General features: G+C 39.0%; 1 protein-coding gene across 50 annotated transcripts in view; it reads left to right on the top strand.

Annotated features, from left to right (window-relative positions):
• The window catches only part of AOPEP (aminopeptidase O (putative)), a 332,682-nt gene that overhangs the window by 27,240 nt on the left and 288,025 nt on the right, over nt 1-17,417 (top strand). For 48 of the 50 annotated variants that reach the window (XR_007413833.1, XR_007413800.1, XR_007413804.1 and 45 more), the window contains exon 2: nt 15,644-16,579. Coding sequence is in view for 22 of the 50 variants with exons in the window: in XM_049115915.1 (XP_048971872.1) it covers nt 15,783-16,579 (797 nt within the window). In the remaining 28 variants the exon portion in view is untranslated. Of the gene's footprint in view, nt 1-15,643; nt 16,580-17,417 lie in introns of those variants that run through there. The other 2 variants (XM_049115949.1, XM_049115948.1) reach the window with 1 other exon arrangement.

Raw genomic sequence — 17,417 nt, 5'->3', positions numbered from 1 at the left:
GGGAGCTGGTATGTGTTAGGGAATGGTAGGGGGTCAGTCGGATGCCCTGCAAGCCTCCGGAGCCATGATCCCTAAGGAGTCTGCCAGCCAGTGTTGCCCGTACACTGTAGTTGGTACCCAAGGAGATAAGTACAGAAAATAGAGAGTAATCCTTTACAAACTAATGATTTTTTTCCCTTGTTATGATTTATTCTTACTGCGCTTATGTTAAATCCAATAATAAAATGATCAGGCTTGTATGTTTTCTTCTTCTTTTTGTGATTTGTTTTGATTATGTTTTGTAAAAGTGTTGATCTGTAACAGGGGAAAAAATAACTAGCCCTTCACCACAGATAGTTTGAGATGTATCGCTTTGGAGACAGGTGGCAGGGACTTAAAGTCAGAGCTGGAGATCAGGAACCGAGTCCTTCCCATAAGATTAGTCAAATACGGGAGATGTGAACAAAAGACAGATTCCAGAGTGAGAAGAGGGCCTAGGACTGAGCTTTGGGGGATGTCCAGGGCCTGGGGTAGAGATGTAAGAGTGGGTGTACACAGTATAGTCTCCCCGGAATCATCAGAGGTGATGGGAAATTAGTGACAGATGCTACAGAGAATCAAGGAAAAGAACTGAGGTCAAGCTAGATATGGCAAGAAGGAAGTTACTATGAATGTTTAAAAATAAACTTTTAGTGAAGTGGTGTGGTCAGATACCAGATTTCAACAGTTGTAAGAAATGTGTGATCATTGAAAAAAAAAAAAGAAATGTGTGATCATAAAATACAAGAGGGTATGAACTCTTGGTTGGAAAAGTTTGATAGCAAAACAAAGGCAAAAGCTAAAACAGCAGCTGTTGGGCCAAGGAAGGAAAAGTACATTTTGCTGTTACTGGACCCAGATAACTACTGGTAGGTAGCAGAGTGAAGGTGGTTAGAAAGGGAAATGGGTGGGAATCTGTAAATCTCTGTGGGTTCAAAACAGAAAAATGGACTTTGGGGCATTACTGGGGTAGAACACTGATGTGGTCTGAGTTTAGTGAGCAGGGACTTGGAAGCCCTAGTGAGTGCATTGATGAAATGGCTTGGAACTGTCACCATGTATTCTGCCTAAGAAATTCAGCTTTTTACTCAACACTCAGTAAATATGAGCACCAAGTGATATGGTAATGGAGGGAGTAGAGGAGGGGTCACATAATCCCTAATCATTGTTAAAAGAAGAATAAAAATCTTGGAGCACCTGGTGGCTCAGTGGTTAAGCATCTGCCTTTGGCTCAGGTCATGATCCTGGGGTCCTGGGATTGAGTCCATCAGGCTCTCTGCAGGGAGCCTGCTTCTTCCTCAGCCTGTGTCTCTCATGAATAAATAAATCAGATCTTTTTTTTTTTTTTTAAAGAAAAATCTGTTATAAAAAAATGGACTTAAGATAAAATTAAACATATCTAATATTTAGAAACACAACCATTATTCATTAAAAGCATGAAAAGAATACAAGTATGATGTTTTAGTTACTCTAAAAATTGTAAAGTTTGAAATGTGCCTCAAAATTCCTACCTGTTGGGATGCCTGGGTGGCTCAGTGGTTGATCATCTGCCTTTGGCTCAGGGTGTGATCCCAGGGTCCTGGGATCGAGTCCCACATCAGGCTCCCTGCTTGGAGTCTCCTTCTCCCTCTGCCAGTGTCTCTGCCTCTCTCTCTGTCTTTCATGAATAAATAAATAAATAAAATCTTAAAAAAAAATTCCTACCTGTCAAACTAACTTCTCATTTTCATTGAGTTCTCTCTTTTAAGTATTAGGATGAAATATAAGCTGGGCAGAAATTATCCTGACCGGATTATCCTCCCTCCATAGTCCTTCACGCAGCCCTCAGTTTCCCCCTCACCTTTGCTTTTGACTGTGATGGGGCCTGTTGGTTTTTCATGTGACATTGCTACGAGGTGGCATCTCTGGTTACTCTGTAGGACTGCCATGCAGTAGGGCATTTAAGAACACTCTGGAGTCCCAACTACTTGAGTTCAAATCTTGGTAATCTTGGGGGGTGCCTGGGTGGCTCAGTCAATTAAGCATCTGCCTTTGGCTCAGGTCACGATCTCGATATCTCAGGGTCCTGGGATGGAGCCCTGCATCTAGCGGGCTTCCTGCTCAGTGGGGAGTCTGCTTCTCCCCCTCCCTCTTCCTCTCCCTGCTAGGTCTTGCTCTTGCTCAAATAAATAAAATCTTAAAAAAAATAATTTTGGTAATCTTGTACACTTAGCTTCTCTGAGCATCATTTCCTCATCTGTAATCTGTAAAAGGGGATAGTAAGAATAAAAACCATTGCCAGGGATTTGGAGAGTTTCAGATACATAAGTAAGCCCTCAATAAACATCAATTATTTCTTCTTTGAGATAAAATATTTCTTTTTTTTAATATATTTTTTTTAATTTTTATTTATTTATGATAGTCACAGAGAGAGAAAGAGAGGCAGAGACACAGGCAGAGAGAAGCAGGCTCCATGTACCGGGAGCCCGACGTGGGAATCGATCCTGGGTCTCCAGGATCGTGCCCTAGGCCAAAGGCAGGCGCCAAACCGCTGCGCCACCCAGGGATCCCGAGATAAAATATTTCTAACATGTTTTCGCTAGTTTTTAGTTTTTCATAAAACTGACAAATCAAGTTATTTGCCTCTGGATAATGGAGAGTTGTTAGTGGGTCTTGTGCCTTAAACAAAATGGCAAAGAGATAAGAGGGAAGATGGAAGGATAAAGGGATTCTGTGAAGACAAAGTCAGTTCTGGAGAAGTGTACCCCCAACAGGCTCTGCTAGGATTGATGAGTTCTTTGTGTTCTGTTGACACATCTAATGGTTTTGACACAGATAAGTTTTCTAGTTTTAAAGTTTAGATATTTATATGAAACCTTTAATTGTTGATAGTGCCAGGAAACAAAACAGTGTTGATGAAGACAAATCTTCTAAGGAGGAATCAGACCTGTAGTTCGGCATGTAATTAACCTTTCCAATACCTTTGCTGGGGCAAGTATGACTTCTTGAAAAAGGGGTAGAAAAGTGAAATTTCCTATTTTCTATAACTGTAATGCATTCTCCTAGGAATCCTTTTGCGATCACTCTGCTATAATTTAGTGTAAGTGGCACTCTTTAGAAAACTGAAACAAGCTCTACTTTGCAAGCAAGTAGCAATCATAGGAATAAATTCTTTTCTCTTTGAAAATAGAGTGAAATCACTTCCAATCTGATCTTTGCAACCCAATGCCTGCTGATAATGTGAGCATAAACACATTAAGCACCAAAGAGGAATGGCATCTGGATGCTAAGAGGGGATCAGAATAGCCAGAATAAACACAAGCTGCCATCAGGAAGCTGAATTCCATCATATCACATCATGTTCAAGCATAATTCAGGGTAGTCATATACTGATGTGAGTAAAATCAGTTTTTGTTTTCAGTTTTCACATTTTAGGCACCCCCCCACCACCACCACCTCTGCCCTTGACTGGTTATAATATATAAATCAAGCCACAGCTGACAGTGATTTGCTTTCTTTATCTGGGAAAAGGCCTTTGACTCTGGGTCTGACTTGGCTTCACTGCGCTGATCTTCATCACAAGTACTTTCTATAATTCCTGCAACAACATTAACTCCAGTTGTTGTGTTTTTTCCCCTACAAGTACATATCACAATAGCTCTTTCATTACATGATCACAAATTATATGCAGTCACTCTTATATGCTTCATGAAAGCAGTAAATTTAAAGAAAAGATACTATTTAAAACTTGAGAACAGAGGCCACAGTTTGTCTTATTTACAGTTTGGCTTAAAGATTGGTATTAAGTTAAGATCATACCACATGTGGTAATCCTGCAAAGTGCTACATATTTTTATTTATAGTTAAGGGACTAAAGCAAAATCCCCTTTTCAGTATGTTATCTTGCATTATTTACTCAGTGATGAATGATATTGCCTCGCAGGTATGAGTTTTACAATGAAAGACCCTATTGTAGCATATATTTTTATGGGAGGTGGTGCAGACTGTTAGAATTAGGGTTCCAGAGGGAATTTAAACTCTGAATATCCTAGTACTTGTTCGGTTAAAACATAGCTTAATGTTGTTTTAACACTGCATTTTTACTCATAGGAGAACAAAAATAAAAAGAAATGAGCAAAAGTTAAAATGCTAGAACCCAAATAAAGTGACTGAAGGCAAATTGGCGTATCCTAAACTCAAAGATCAAAACTGTAACAGAGATAAAGGTGATTATCTGATTCATTTATTTCTACTGTTAAAAAATAACTCCAACTTTACCAGTTTATTACTGTTTCAAGCACCGGTGAACCATTTCTATCAAATTGGTGAGATATGAAAATGAGCTGAAAGAAAAGTTCTGAGGGGCCAGTTTAATAATTAATCAAACCTTTGGGTGGAAAACCTACTGATACGTCAATTTGTCCACAATTCATGAGAATTTCTACTGAGTAGGGAAAGATATTTTGGAGGGGGTGTTAACCTTTTAGAATATGTATTTGTTTTGAAATAGAATTAAAAATTTAAAGTAAATAAGCTTTACTAAAAATAACCAATTTTTAATAAAGTAGAAATTAGTTCATGCCCTTCTCTTTCAGAAATTTGGATAATTTAAGCAGAAATGGGCTGCTGTTCTGTTAAGTACAAAGATAGGGACTTTGTAGCAAATTATTTTAAAATAAATAATATTTTAGGACTAATGTATTTGAGGCAGATGTGCTCCCCCAAATTCATTTAGCACTTAAAAGATATCATTTCATTATTTTCTGGGCCTCCATTATTTCTGATGAGAAATTAAGTGTTGTTCTGATGAGAGGCCAGCTGTCATCTGTGTCTTTTCCCTCCTGCTTGTAATGTCATTTTGTACTGGCTACTCTCAAGACTTTTTTCTTATTTTTGGTTTTTAGCAGTTTGACTATGTCGCATCTAGGTGTGGTTTCCTTTGCACTTATCTTGCTTGGGTTTGTTCTCAGATTCTTAAATCTTTAGATTTATATCTCTCACCAAATTTGGAAAATTTGAAACTATCCTAAAAATAAATGGTTTCTTTTGCAGTACTTTTAGATTTACCAAAACATTTGCAGTTAGTATAGAGTTCTCATATACGTATGACTCAGGTTTCCTTATGTTACCATGTCACATAATCATGGTACATTTGTTACATTATAGAAATAAATTGGCACAATGCTACTAATAACAATTTTTCCACTAGTTCCTTTTTTCCCTCTTTTAGGATCCGATCCACAATACCACATTATGTTTTATCATACCCCGAAGTCTCCTTCAATCCGTAACAGTTTTTCAGATTTTACTTGCTTTTCATTGCCTTGACAATTTTGAAGAGTACTGGCCAAATATTTTTTACAATGTCCTTCAATGTGGGTTTGTCAGACGTTTTCTTTTCTTTTTCTTTTTTTTTAAAGATTTTATTTATTTATTCATGAGAGACAGAGAGAGAGAGAGAGAGAAAGAGAGAGGCAGAGACACAGGCAGAGGGAGAAGCAGGCTCCATGCAGGGAGCCTGATGTGGGGCTCGATCCTGGGACTCCAGGATCATGCCCTCAGCTGGAGGCAGGCGCTAAACTGCTGAGCCACTCAGGGATCCCCTGTCAGACGTTTTCTAAAGCTAGACTGAGGGTGTGGATTTGGGGAAGAATACTACAGAGGTAAAATGCCCTTCTTATTGATCGAATCATATCAAGGGATAATGATACCAATATGACTTATCACTGGTGATACTAGCCTTGATAATGTGGTTAAGTTTATGTCTGCCAAATTCCACTAATCTAAACTTAGTATTTTTTCTCTTCCATTCTCTATTCTTTGGAAGCAAGGCACTAAGTACAGCTCATACTCAAAGGGAAGGAAATTAAGCTCTACCGATACCTTTTGGAAGAGGTGCTATCTACTTCTATTATTTGGAATCTTCTTTAAGGATGGTGTACCCTCCCTCCCCATTTATCAATCATTTGTTTTTATCAGAATAGGTATAGATATTTATTTTATTCTTTGGGTTCTGATTCAGTGGCATCATTATCTTCCTGCTCAGATTGTTCCCACTTTGACCATTGGAAGCTCTTGCAGTTAGTTCTTGTGCCCTTTTTACATGCCCAACCCCCAAACCCCCCCCCCCCTTTTTTTTTTAAACTTTCTTCCTCTTTGGGCCTATATGATGCTCTAGGTTTGTCTTGCATTTTTCCTGCCACACTCCTAGAATCAGCCCTTTCTCCAAGGAGGCCTGGTTCGTTTCATTGGAAAATGATATTTAGGAACCATAATCTGGGTGCTGATTGCTCTCACTGTTATTAGTTTTTAACAATTTTTTTTTTCTGCAGCATTCTTATTCATCTGTCCTTAGACTTAAATTCTACATAAGTTAAGCCTTTGTCCCAGAGGTCCTGTGGCTCTGTTCATTGATGCAGATTTTTTCCTCTGTGTTCTTCAGATTGTATAACTGCTATATAAATATTTTCAAGATCACTTTTTCTTCTATAATTTCTAGTTTGCTATTAAACTTAAGTGAATTTTTAATTTCAGATATAGTATTTTTCAGTTCTTAGAATTTCCTTTATTATTATTTCTTTTTACCAATTTCTGTTTCTCTGCTGAGTTTTCATTATTAGTTCATTCATTACAGCATTTATGTCCTTAATTATAATACTAATAGCTGCTTTAAAGTACTTGTTTACTAATTCTATATTTGGGTTCTTTGAAGTCAGATTCCACTGATTGCCTTTTTTAAAGTATGGATCATATTTTTTTGTTTCTCTTTATATCTAATAATTTTGGATTTTATCTTGGGCATTGTAATTGCTACTTTAATAGAAACTGGATTTATATTCCTCTAGAGAGTATGAAAATCTTGTATTAGCAGGCAGTTAACTTGGGTGAATTCCATCTTCCATCTTTGCCTTCCCTGCACTGGGCAGCAACAGATACCTGAGTTCAGTACATTTAGTCATACTGGGACTATCTGGTCTGCCTCTAACATGCAGCATTCAGGGGTTTGTTAGGAAATTGGGCAGTATATGCAGAATATGGGGCTCATACCTTTTCTAAGGTTTCCTTTCTTTACCCTCCTGGTGCTTAGTCAGTTCTAAACTCCAGTTACTGATGTTTTAGCCAGTAAGGTGGCTGGTTTTTGTCTGAATTGTAGCTGCGTTTTGTCCACCAGGGCATGCCCTCTGATGAAGAGCCATGACACAGGAAACTCCGTGCCATTCCTTTCTCCAAAGTGTCAGCTTTTTGTTCACTCTCATGTGCCTTTAGATTTTTGTTGTTGCCTAGAATTTATAAGTGCTGCCAGTAGGAGGATTGGTCTGATATAAGCTACTCTGCTCTAACTAGAAATGGTATTCTCATTCATTTAAGACGAGTAATATTAATTAAATGATCAAACAAAAATGTAAAACTATTGTACTATCAAGAAGTACACAGTGCTATGAGATCTAATAATAGAAATCACTGAGGTCAGTAAAGGTTTCCTTGAGGTCATGGTCAGGGAGAGAGAGAGAGTTAATAAAGAGGATAGAAGAGAATTCCACATATATTTTGAATGAGTAAGTAATATGGTACAGCTTTCTCTGCATTTTGGCTGCTTTCTTTGCATATATTCTTATCCTCAGTCTTTATAAACCTCTCTCTAGGTGTCTGTGATGATGAAAGGGAATCTGTAGCTATAGTGCCTATAAAGTTATACAGCAAAGCATGTCCTGCATGAAAACTTCTTAGGCCAGGGGACTTGTGTGTGTGGACCATTTAATTGGTAAAGCAGAATTTGTGGGCTTCTGGTCAGTATGATTAACTGGATTACAAGGAAATCCCCCTTCCTACTTCAAGTATTTAGAAATGCTGGATAAAGTACAACACACACATATACCTATAAACACACACAAACGCACACATATATACACACGCAGATTCACAACCAAGGAGTTATCCTAGTTGACTAAAATGGAGGAGGAATGTAAAGTCAGGATGATGAATAGGAGCCTGACCTGAGAGGTTCTGACAGAGGGATGAAAATAGGCTCATTAGCTGGGAAGAGGGGAGTTGGGGTGGGGTGGTGGTGGTGGTGGTGTGGTGGTGGTGGTGGTGGTGGTGGTGGTGGTTTGAGCCCTGGGTGGGCTTTGGGGCCCTGATACCTACCAAGGAATTGGTACCTGATCATAGACCTGGTACATGTGGAGAACTGAAACGGAGTTATCTGTGTGGAGCTAGAAGCCATGAAGGCGTGACTGGAGAAAGACAGTTCCATCACACTGTTGCAGTAGAGAGGCACAGACATTTGCTGTCTCCTCAGAGTTATACATAGAACAAATTCCTCAGGCTGAAGGAGCACACTGAATCTTGAGCAAGCTAAATAAAAATAAGTCCACATTTACATACATTGAGTGAAACAATAGAACATTAAAGATCATGAAAAATTGTAAAAGCTACCAGAGGAAAAAAAACAGATACATATCAAGAAATGCAGATTAGGGACAGCCCGGGTGGCTCAGTGGTTTAGTGCCATCTTCAGCCCAGGGCCTGATCCTGGAGACCTGGGATCGAGTCCCACATCAGGCTCCCTGCATGGAGCCTGCTTCTCCCTCTGCCGTGTCTCTGCCTCTTTCTCTCTCTCTCTCTCTGTGTCTCTCATGAATAAATAAATAAAATCTTAAAAAAAAAAAAAGAAATGCAGATTAATACCAAACTTCTTATCAGCAAAAAAAGATGTCAGAATATAGTACAGTAGTGTAATCAAGGTGTTAAGTGAAAATAACTATCAGCCAGAAAATCTACTTAAGTAAAAAGGAAATCATATTTTCCCCAAATGTCCATAATTGGTATCTACCATCTCACCAGCTACTCTCCAGTACGACCTAGTCATTCCTCCATCCAGACATAAAGTTGAATTCCCTCTCTTTGAATCTGGATTAGCTAGCTATACACAATTCTTTTGAAACCAATAGAATGTGGTTGACTTTTTTTTTTTTTTTAAGATTTTATTTAACCATTCATAGAGACACAGAGAGAGAGAGGGGCAGAGGCACAGGCAGAGGGAGAAGCAGGCTCCACACAGGGAACCTGACGTGGGACTCGATCCAGTGTTCCCAGAATCAAACCCTGGGCTGCAGACGGCGCCAAACCACTGCGCCACCGGGGCTGCCCTGTGGTTGACTTTTGAGGCTAGGTCAGAAAAGGTCATTTAGCTTTCAGCTGGTCCTTTGAGACACTTGCTGTGGGGGGCCACTTGTTGCCATTAAGCTGTCCAACTATTCTGAGGCTTTGTGAGCTACTCTGGTCATCAGAACCCCCAGATAAGCCCATCTTCTAGCTGAGTACCACTGAATGCCATAGTCCTGCATAAGAGGCAGAAAAATGGCCCAGCTGAGTATTACCCAAATTCCTGACCCATGGAATATAGTCAAATGGTTGCTGTTTGAAGCCACAAAGTTTTGAGTTAATTTTTCAGGTAGCAGTAGTTAACTGGGACAAAATTGGACCCTGACAGAAGGAATGGATTGTATGAATCAGTCATGAGAAATGAAGCTGGTAAACAAATACAAATAAGTATTGACTTTGTTTTTTCTAAGTTGGATGAGGATTGTAAAAACAATGTGGTACTAAGACACTGGCAACAATAATCTGGAAGCTGATAGAGAGTGTGGAAAAGGGGAAACCGATGACAGAACTATTTAGGATTTTTGTATTATTCAGAAGAGTACTAGAGATTGACTTTAAGTAGGCATGTTAAAGAAAAGAAATGGATTGTATAATTTATGAAACAGGGAAAAGACAACTAGAAAAATGCAAAAAAAAAGCAGTAAAAAAGATCAGTAGCAAAGAAAATCATGGTAGCTAGAAAACACAAAATAAATTGGCTGAGAAGAGATCAGGGGTCCTAGAACAGTAATCATGATAAACATAAATTAACTTCAGTTATTAAAAATGATAATTATATTTTTTAAAGGCAGCCAAATATTGCTTTAAAAAGATACCCAAGGCAAAATAACCCAGAGCAGTTAACAATAAAAATAAAGGGATAGAAAAGATACAGGAGGAGAAAACAAACCAAAAAAAGTAGGTGTGATAATACCAATCTCAGGCCAAATGAAATTTCTAGGTGTTTTATCCAGGAAACACTTGTACAGAGTGTACCAGGAGACATATATAAGGATGTTCATTGCAGCATGGTTTGTAATAATGGAAAATTGAAAAGAATTTAAATATTAATAGGGAAATGTATAGATAAATTGTAGAATATTCACATAGGGACAATCAGCAGTTAAAAGAGCTAGATTTATGTGTCTACATGGCTGTTTTTTAAAACCATTGAATTAAAGAAATAAAATTAAATAAGTTACAGAATAATATGTCAGTGTGACACTTCTAAATACAAAATAATACATTTGTACTTCTAAGATTCCTTCTAATTCTGAAATTGTTTTATTGAATTTCATAGTAATAAGCTATGTTCCTATGATTATATGCATTTGAGTGTCTAAGGAAGTATGCCCAGACACTCAAATGCCCAGAAACAGTATACTTTTCAGCAAGTAAGCTAGCTGTCATTAAGAGCAATCACTGTATCCTACAGAATGAACACACTTGGAATAGCAGGAACCTATCTTCCTCTGAACAAGTAGTCTATAGAATTAAATATTTTATGACTACTCATAGTGTGCTTAGTACTATATAGTAATCATATATGCAAAATTTCTCCTTTTCCCTTGAGTTGCTTACTAGGAAAAAAGATGTGGCATAGAGAGGGACAGGTGGATCATGAGATGAAAAAAAAAATGAGAGCCAATTGAAGGAAGATGTTGGCTAAGGATAACTTTCTACTAGAACCTATGCACACCAGAATCCCTGTTCTGTAGCTAACTAGAAACTCCCAGTATGGAGTCAGTATGACTTCTGGTCAGTATGATTAATGTCAGTCAGATGTCAGATGTTAGATGTCAATTCCACAGATATTTACTGAGCACCTACTATGTAGAGGGCATTCTGCTCAGTGTGGTCATGTACAACAAAAATGATTCAGGAATCTCTACTTTATAAAAATGACCATTGGGAGATCCCTGGGTGGCTCAGCGGTTTAGCGCCTGCCTTCGGCCCGGGCGTGATTCTGGAGTCCCGAGATCGAGTCCCATGTCGGGCTCCCTGCATGGAGCCTGCTTCTCCTTCTGCCTGTGTCTCTGCCCCTCTCTCTCTGTCTCTCATGAATGAATAAATAAAATCTTTAAGAAAAAAAAAAAAAAAGATACACCTGGCTTTGTAGCTTGAAAGGAGAATGAGATCATTTTCTTTAGAAGGGACCTGGAATGGCCCTACGGAGGCTATTTTACATATTTGTAGATGTTTGCATTTCTGTTGGGGTGATTGAAAGTGGCAGGGCAGTTTATTCACTGTGCCATAACTCTGGTTAGTATTTGATCCCCCCTGCCATCCCCTGCTCCTGCCTTTCTTTTTTTTTTTTTTTTTTGCTCCTGCCTTTCTTAAGAACAATATTGCTGTACACTAATTCTTTTGAAGCCTTTGATGGTGTTGCTGAGACAATCATTTTAGCATTTCAAATACACACCACGTAGTACAGTTATTTTAGAGGCAGCAGTGGTTAGCCACTGGAAACTAACCATTGGGCTTGATAAAGGGGGGAATTTTATATGTTATGGCTTATGACAGAGAATGGAAAAATGCTTCAGTGAGACAGGCTGGCATTTTAAATTGGAGCACAATAATAGCAAAAAGTGCTGAAGTCAACAGACTGCTTAGAAGTATGTTTATTATTTGCTGAGAGAGGCCTTACAAGGTGGCCACGTCCACGTATTTGCAACCACAGTTAGTTCAGTTGTTCCCTAAATGTGGGACTATGACCCTGATTGACGTCAGTGAGAGTTGTATACTTGCAGAGAAAGGAGATTCAAGTCATCTAAGAATCCAAGGCAAGGAGAAAATAGGTGTAATAAACAATGAGTTATAACAGACTTACACATATATTTAGGTTGGAAACCATGCGGAGGTAAACCATGATCTGAATCTTCTGGGGCTGGACTAGAAATTCTGCTTTCTCCCCGAAAGCTTTTAGAATATGAATTGAGTCTAGTCCACACAACTTGAAGGTAGAATGAGAATATAGAAGACAGTCTTAGGAGGTGACATTTGATTTATGACTTGGAGAATATGAAGGAAATGTCCACAAGAGCTGGAGGAGGAGTATTCCAAGGGAAAGAATCAGCAAGGAGAAAAGCATCAGAAATGAGTGACCTTGGCAAATTGCCTTACCTCTCTGGGCCTCATTGTCATCATTTGTAAAACTAGAGAGTTGGACTAAATAAGCCCTAAAGAATTTGTCAGCTCCAAAATGCAAAGAAAAAAGACTTAGTTAACATGGGCAACATGGTTAAATGTTTTTGTTTTTATTTTTTTCCTGGTTTACTTAAGATAAAAATGACATATTGTGTTACTTTAACAGCATAACCCTTTGATGAATATATTGCAGAGGTTTTTTTTGTTTGTTTGGTTTTTTTTTTGAAGATGGCAGCCCTCCTGGTGTTTGACACATTAGGAATAAGATGGAAACATTGAGAGGAAGAAAATGTTGGTGAGAGAAACTTTTTTTTGGTGGTTTTTATTTTATTTTATTCTTTGGTCAAATGCAACAAGATTGCAAATTAGTGGGAGGAGATAGTGTTTGGGGGAATGCTCTTTCTTCTTTCTGGTATTTCCTGTGTTGTGAAAGGAGCTTAATTACTTTAACATTGCTGATCACTTTATTTCTTCTACCTTAAGGGAGCTGGAGTGGAAGGAAGAAATTGAGCAGGTTCTGCTCCTTTAAGCTTTTCCTTTTTGCTTTTGGGCAGCCATCTTGACCTTGGAGGGCTTTTCTCCTTACTTCTTCAGGCCCTAATTTTTGCCTGGGAAAGGTACCTTCTGCTTTGGGAGCTTGATCTGATCCAGTGTTTACTGTGACCCTGTGAATAAATCTGTTGAATTTTGGGATTCCATTTTCAAGTACCTTTGGCTCCCACACTAAATCATATTGTCCAGTTTAGCCTTCATCAGTAATAATGGTGATATTTTGATATCCCTCTGCCATATCTTCACCTTATTTTTTTGGTATGTTCACAGTGTGGATGGGCAAGAAGAGTGCTATTCATTTGACTCTTTCAGACCCCAGAAGGTAGAATTCAAGGGGAAGGGAATTAGCTTTTGTGAGAAGGGTTATTGTTTCCTTTGAATCAGAAGGGAGAAGGCTGTAGTTGTGAAGAACTGCAGATACTTGAACCATGATGGAGTTTCATCTCAGTAAAGTAGGAGGCCAAATAATCAACTGAGAATGAGTCAGCAGGCATGGAACTGGAAAGTTAAAAGAAGAAAAGATTTAGATCTGCAGCTATGGGGAGTATCCTCTCAAGAATCCGCTGAAGAGAAGCAAACTATTGCCAGTTAGGGTGACAAGGTGATGTTAACAGGCTTGGATGTGGATGGAGCTCTAAGGCTGCCATGTTGTCTGCCACCAGTCACAAAAGTGGTGAAAACTGCTCTGTAGAATATATTTTCATCCTAAATCATATTAATTTTCACAAGTAAATGAAAGAATCTATTAGGGTTAGACAATGAATGGTTGCATATATATTGTTACACAAGCTAAATGGTTCTTCAGACATGGTTTACACACCTTTGTCTTGGTGGATTCAGCTTTTCCTCTTGTCTGTGTGTGTGTATGTGTATGTGTATATTCAGGTTTTTACAAAAATATTAAGTAAGGCTTTTAAATTTATTTTTATTTTTTTATTATTATTTTTAGTAAGGTTTTTTAAAAGAGCCCAGTCAACAAAAGACTACATGTTAGCAGCCCCAAACACCAGCAGAATGATGTTTGAATATCCATTTTGTTTTATTATGTAGATATACCCAGTAGCTTTATTGAAGGTTATTATTTCTTGCATGACAAGTTCAGTTGCTTTCATGTGGAAAAGAAAATACTCTGCCTTCTTACCTCCTTGCCCATTGAGTCTTCTAGAACCAAGGGGAATGCCAGCTTCTTTATAAAGTAATCTCAAAATATTCTTTGCATCCTAGATTTCTCTCAATTCCTGTTACTTTTAAATTTAAACTGTATATCCTTACATGCAGTTTGGTGAAGGATAGGGAGTAAGACGGATTTCAGGAGGTGATTGCACTTGAACTCGGTGTGGAGAGAGAATAGAATTTGGCACGTGGCTATGGGTGCACTCCAGTCTTGGTCCAAAGAACACGGAGACCTCATGTCAGAGCATTTTTAGGGAGCAGAGTGTTGAGCAGGCCTTTTGGCTGGAGGACAGAGATGCAAAGGGAGTCTGGTCTCCATGACTGGGAAAGTAGTGTGAATACAGATTAGAGAAGGCTGCAGGAAGCCAGATTTTTTCCCCCTTAGGGTAGGTAAGATTTTCCTGAGGAAACAGGCTGTGGAGATGTAGAAAGTGAAAATTCAATAGATTTGATTCATGGAATGAGATTCTAGAAGGAAGGGAAATAAGAGTCTAGTAGACAGGCAGATAAAATCTGAGGGGAGGGGAGGAGGAGTTAAACAATAAAAAGAGCGGGCTCAGGTTTACTTGAAAGCAGGTGATATTGTTTTGTAGTTGGTATAAGAATACCTCCTGATATTCAGAAATACAAAAATTATTTTAAATATATCTACTCTGTCAGAGTTGTTATGCCCCCCCTTTTCATTTTTGGTAAAAGAATGAAAAATAAAGAACAGCATATGCTAAAAGAAATCAGGTAAACAACAGGGACTGAAATAATTTCAAATAAGTTTTCTTTTAGCTGGATTGCTATTATAAAATAAGAATACATTTTGATTCAGAACTTTTATGAAGAACTTGGGCATTTTATTACAACATCTGTTCCTACATTTTAATTTCTCTTTTTCCTTTTATAGATATTTGCATACTTTTTTTTTTCTCAAATGAGAAGACCTTTTTGTTTGCCACAAGAAGGCTATTATCCAGAATGTTAATGGGTTTTCAGCTATTAAGATGTAATGATATACCTCGAGTATTTAACTATAAATTTGAAAAATCTCCATGAACAATCTCAAAGGAATACTTAGAATGCACTCCTGGTAAATTGGCTCATTTTCCTGTAATTTACTGGAAGTGCTGATATGAGAGCAGTCGTAATGTGAAAAGTACATTAATCCCTGGAGTTACATTTTATATATTAAATTATTACTCTCAGAATAAAACGTATGAGGCCATTTAGCCTTCATTCATATTTGTTACTTAGAATCACAGTAGAGAAACAGTCACTTATCTTTGATGCACAAAATTAGAAGTAATGCATTTAATATCCTTTAAAACAAGAGGCACAGTGATGCTCAGTTACGCTTTTGCATAACAATTGCTCTTTCCCAAAACAAGGACTGTTTTAGTTAGAGCAAGATTCTTCGGGCTTTGTAGAGGCCCCTTTCATTCCATTGGTAATTGAAATATTTTTAGAAACCCATAATGCAGCTTTCTTTGATGTCAGAAAGATTAGTCTGCCTTCTAGCCCTGAGCTGCTTCCACACTGAGGGATTATTTAAGGAGGTAGTCAGTTTGCTGAAACAGTGGTTGTAGGAACCCTTAGGGTCTTGTTTGGAATTTTGTCTAATTGTGTTTTTCTTTTTTGCCAGGGGACTGAGAGTTGTGGAATCATAATTTGTGACATCAGGTGTTTTTTTGATAAGCAGCCATTTCTGATTCTGGAAGATTAAGGCAGATAGGAAGCCCCTCCTGAGACTGTGATAAAGCTCTCGAACAACAACCGACACCATGGATGTAAAACTGGAGCCTTCCTGGGATGACCTGCCTCTCATGGCCAACACCAGCCACATACTTGTGAAGCACTATGTACTGGATTTAGATGTGGATTTCGAAAGTCAAATCTTTGAGGGCACCATAGTGCTTTTCTTTGAGTCTAGAAATAGACTTGAGAAACAGAGTGGTTCCACCAAGGAAACCTGCCGATCAGAGTCAAATGAAGCCTGCAGATTCAGTACACCTGAACCCTGCCATAGTCCTGTGACAGATACAAGGACCTCCTCATCCAAAACAGGATATAATGATTTTGCAATCTGTGGTAAAGGTGAAAAAGATACTTCTGGTAAAGATGGTAACCATGACAACCCGGAACAGGCTTCTGGGATTTCTAGCTCAAAGTACTGCTGTGACACAGGGAATCATGGGAGTGAGGATTTTTTGCTAGTGTTGGACTGCTGTGATTTATCTGTGTTCAAGGTCGAGGAGGTAGATGTTGCTGCTGTGCCAGGTATTGAAACATTTACAGGGTCTCCCCAGATCACATTTGTTTCTGAGGAGCTCAGGAATCAGATTGTACATGAACTTGTGACTCTGCCTGCAGATCGTTGGAGGGAGCAGTTTGACTATTATGCTCACTGCAGCCAGGCTCCTGGCTGTGGGGAACTCCTGTTTGACACTGACACTTGGAGCTTACAGATCAGGAAGACAGGGGCTCAGACAGCTACTGACTTTCCTCACGCCATACGGATATGGTACAGCACCAAACCCCAGGGGCGATCAGTTACGTGGACCTCAGACCAGAGTGGCAGGTAGGTTGTCCCGGCACCCAGCGATCCCCTGCCCATTAATCTCACTCACTGGGAGATGAGCCTTTGCAGGGATACTCTAGACAGGAGAGTCTCGGCAGAGATGCTCCTTTTCATTCTGTGGTATTAACCAATCTAGCCTCAAATCCCTAGGCCCACAGTGAAGCAGGTAAATTCCCAGGTCTGTTCAACTCTTAATAGGATTATTTCCCTTAAGTCAGGATGAAAAGATTACTTTATTAAGCCCCTGTATTTCTGAGTTAGGAGATTGAAAGGTAAGCTTAATGACTAAATCCCAAGCCTAGCTCTCTGTTGGGATCTCTGCCTGCGACTTTAGTGCTGTAGATGGGAGTGATGCATGTCTCTGAGCAAATACTTTCTCAGAGTTCCTTCATACTCCCCCTGAGGGAATAAACTGCTGCCAAGCTGGGTCAGTATGAAGCCTGACCAAGTGCTTCCAATTAAAGTCTGCTCTGCTTTGTGCTTCTCTTCCTATACCTGTCTCTTGGCAGCCGTGCCTCTCTGGGCTTTGTCACTTGTCATGGAGTACAGACCCCCACACACTGGGAGGGCCTGTTCCTGAGGAGTGTGACAGTCCTGCCAACACTGCACACTTGCTCCTCTGGCTGCGGTTCTTCTACTCAACACCAGGAGATTCCTGGTTTTTAGTGTGGAGAGAAAGAATTGATGAGGCATTGATTTTGGGAGGTGTGTAGGCAGCCATTTGTTCTTTTCTTCTTGCCCTTCCTCCAACAATTGTTCAGCGTTTTTCAAATTTGAGAGTTTTAAAATCAAACTTCATTGATCCCTCATTATTTTACCTGTTTCTTTGTGCTAATGT

Source organism: Canis lupus, chromosome 1 (genome assembly GCF_003254725.2).
Source record: "Canis lupus dingo isolate Sandy chromosome 1, ASM325472v2, whole genome shotgun sequence".
In the NCBI taxonomy this organism is placed as follows: Eukaryota; Metazoa; Chordata; class Mammalia; order Carnivora; family Canidae; genus Canis; species Canis lupus.
This window is presented reverse-complemented; position numbering and strand designations above follow the sequence as displayed.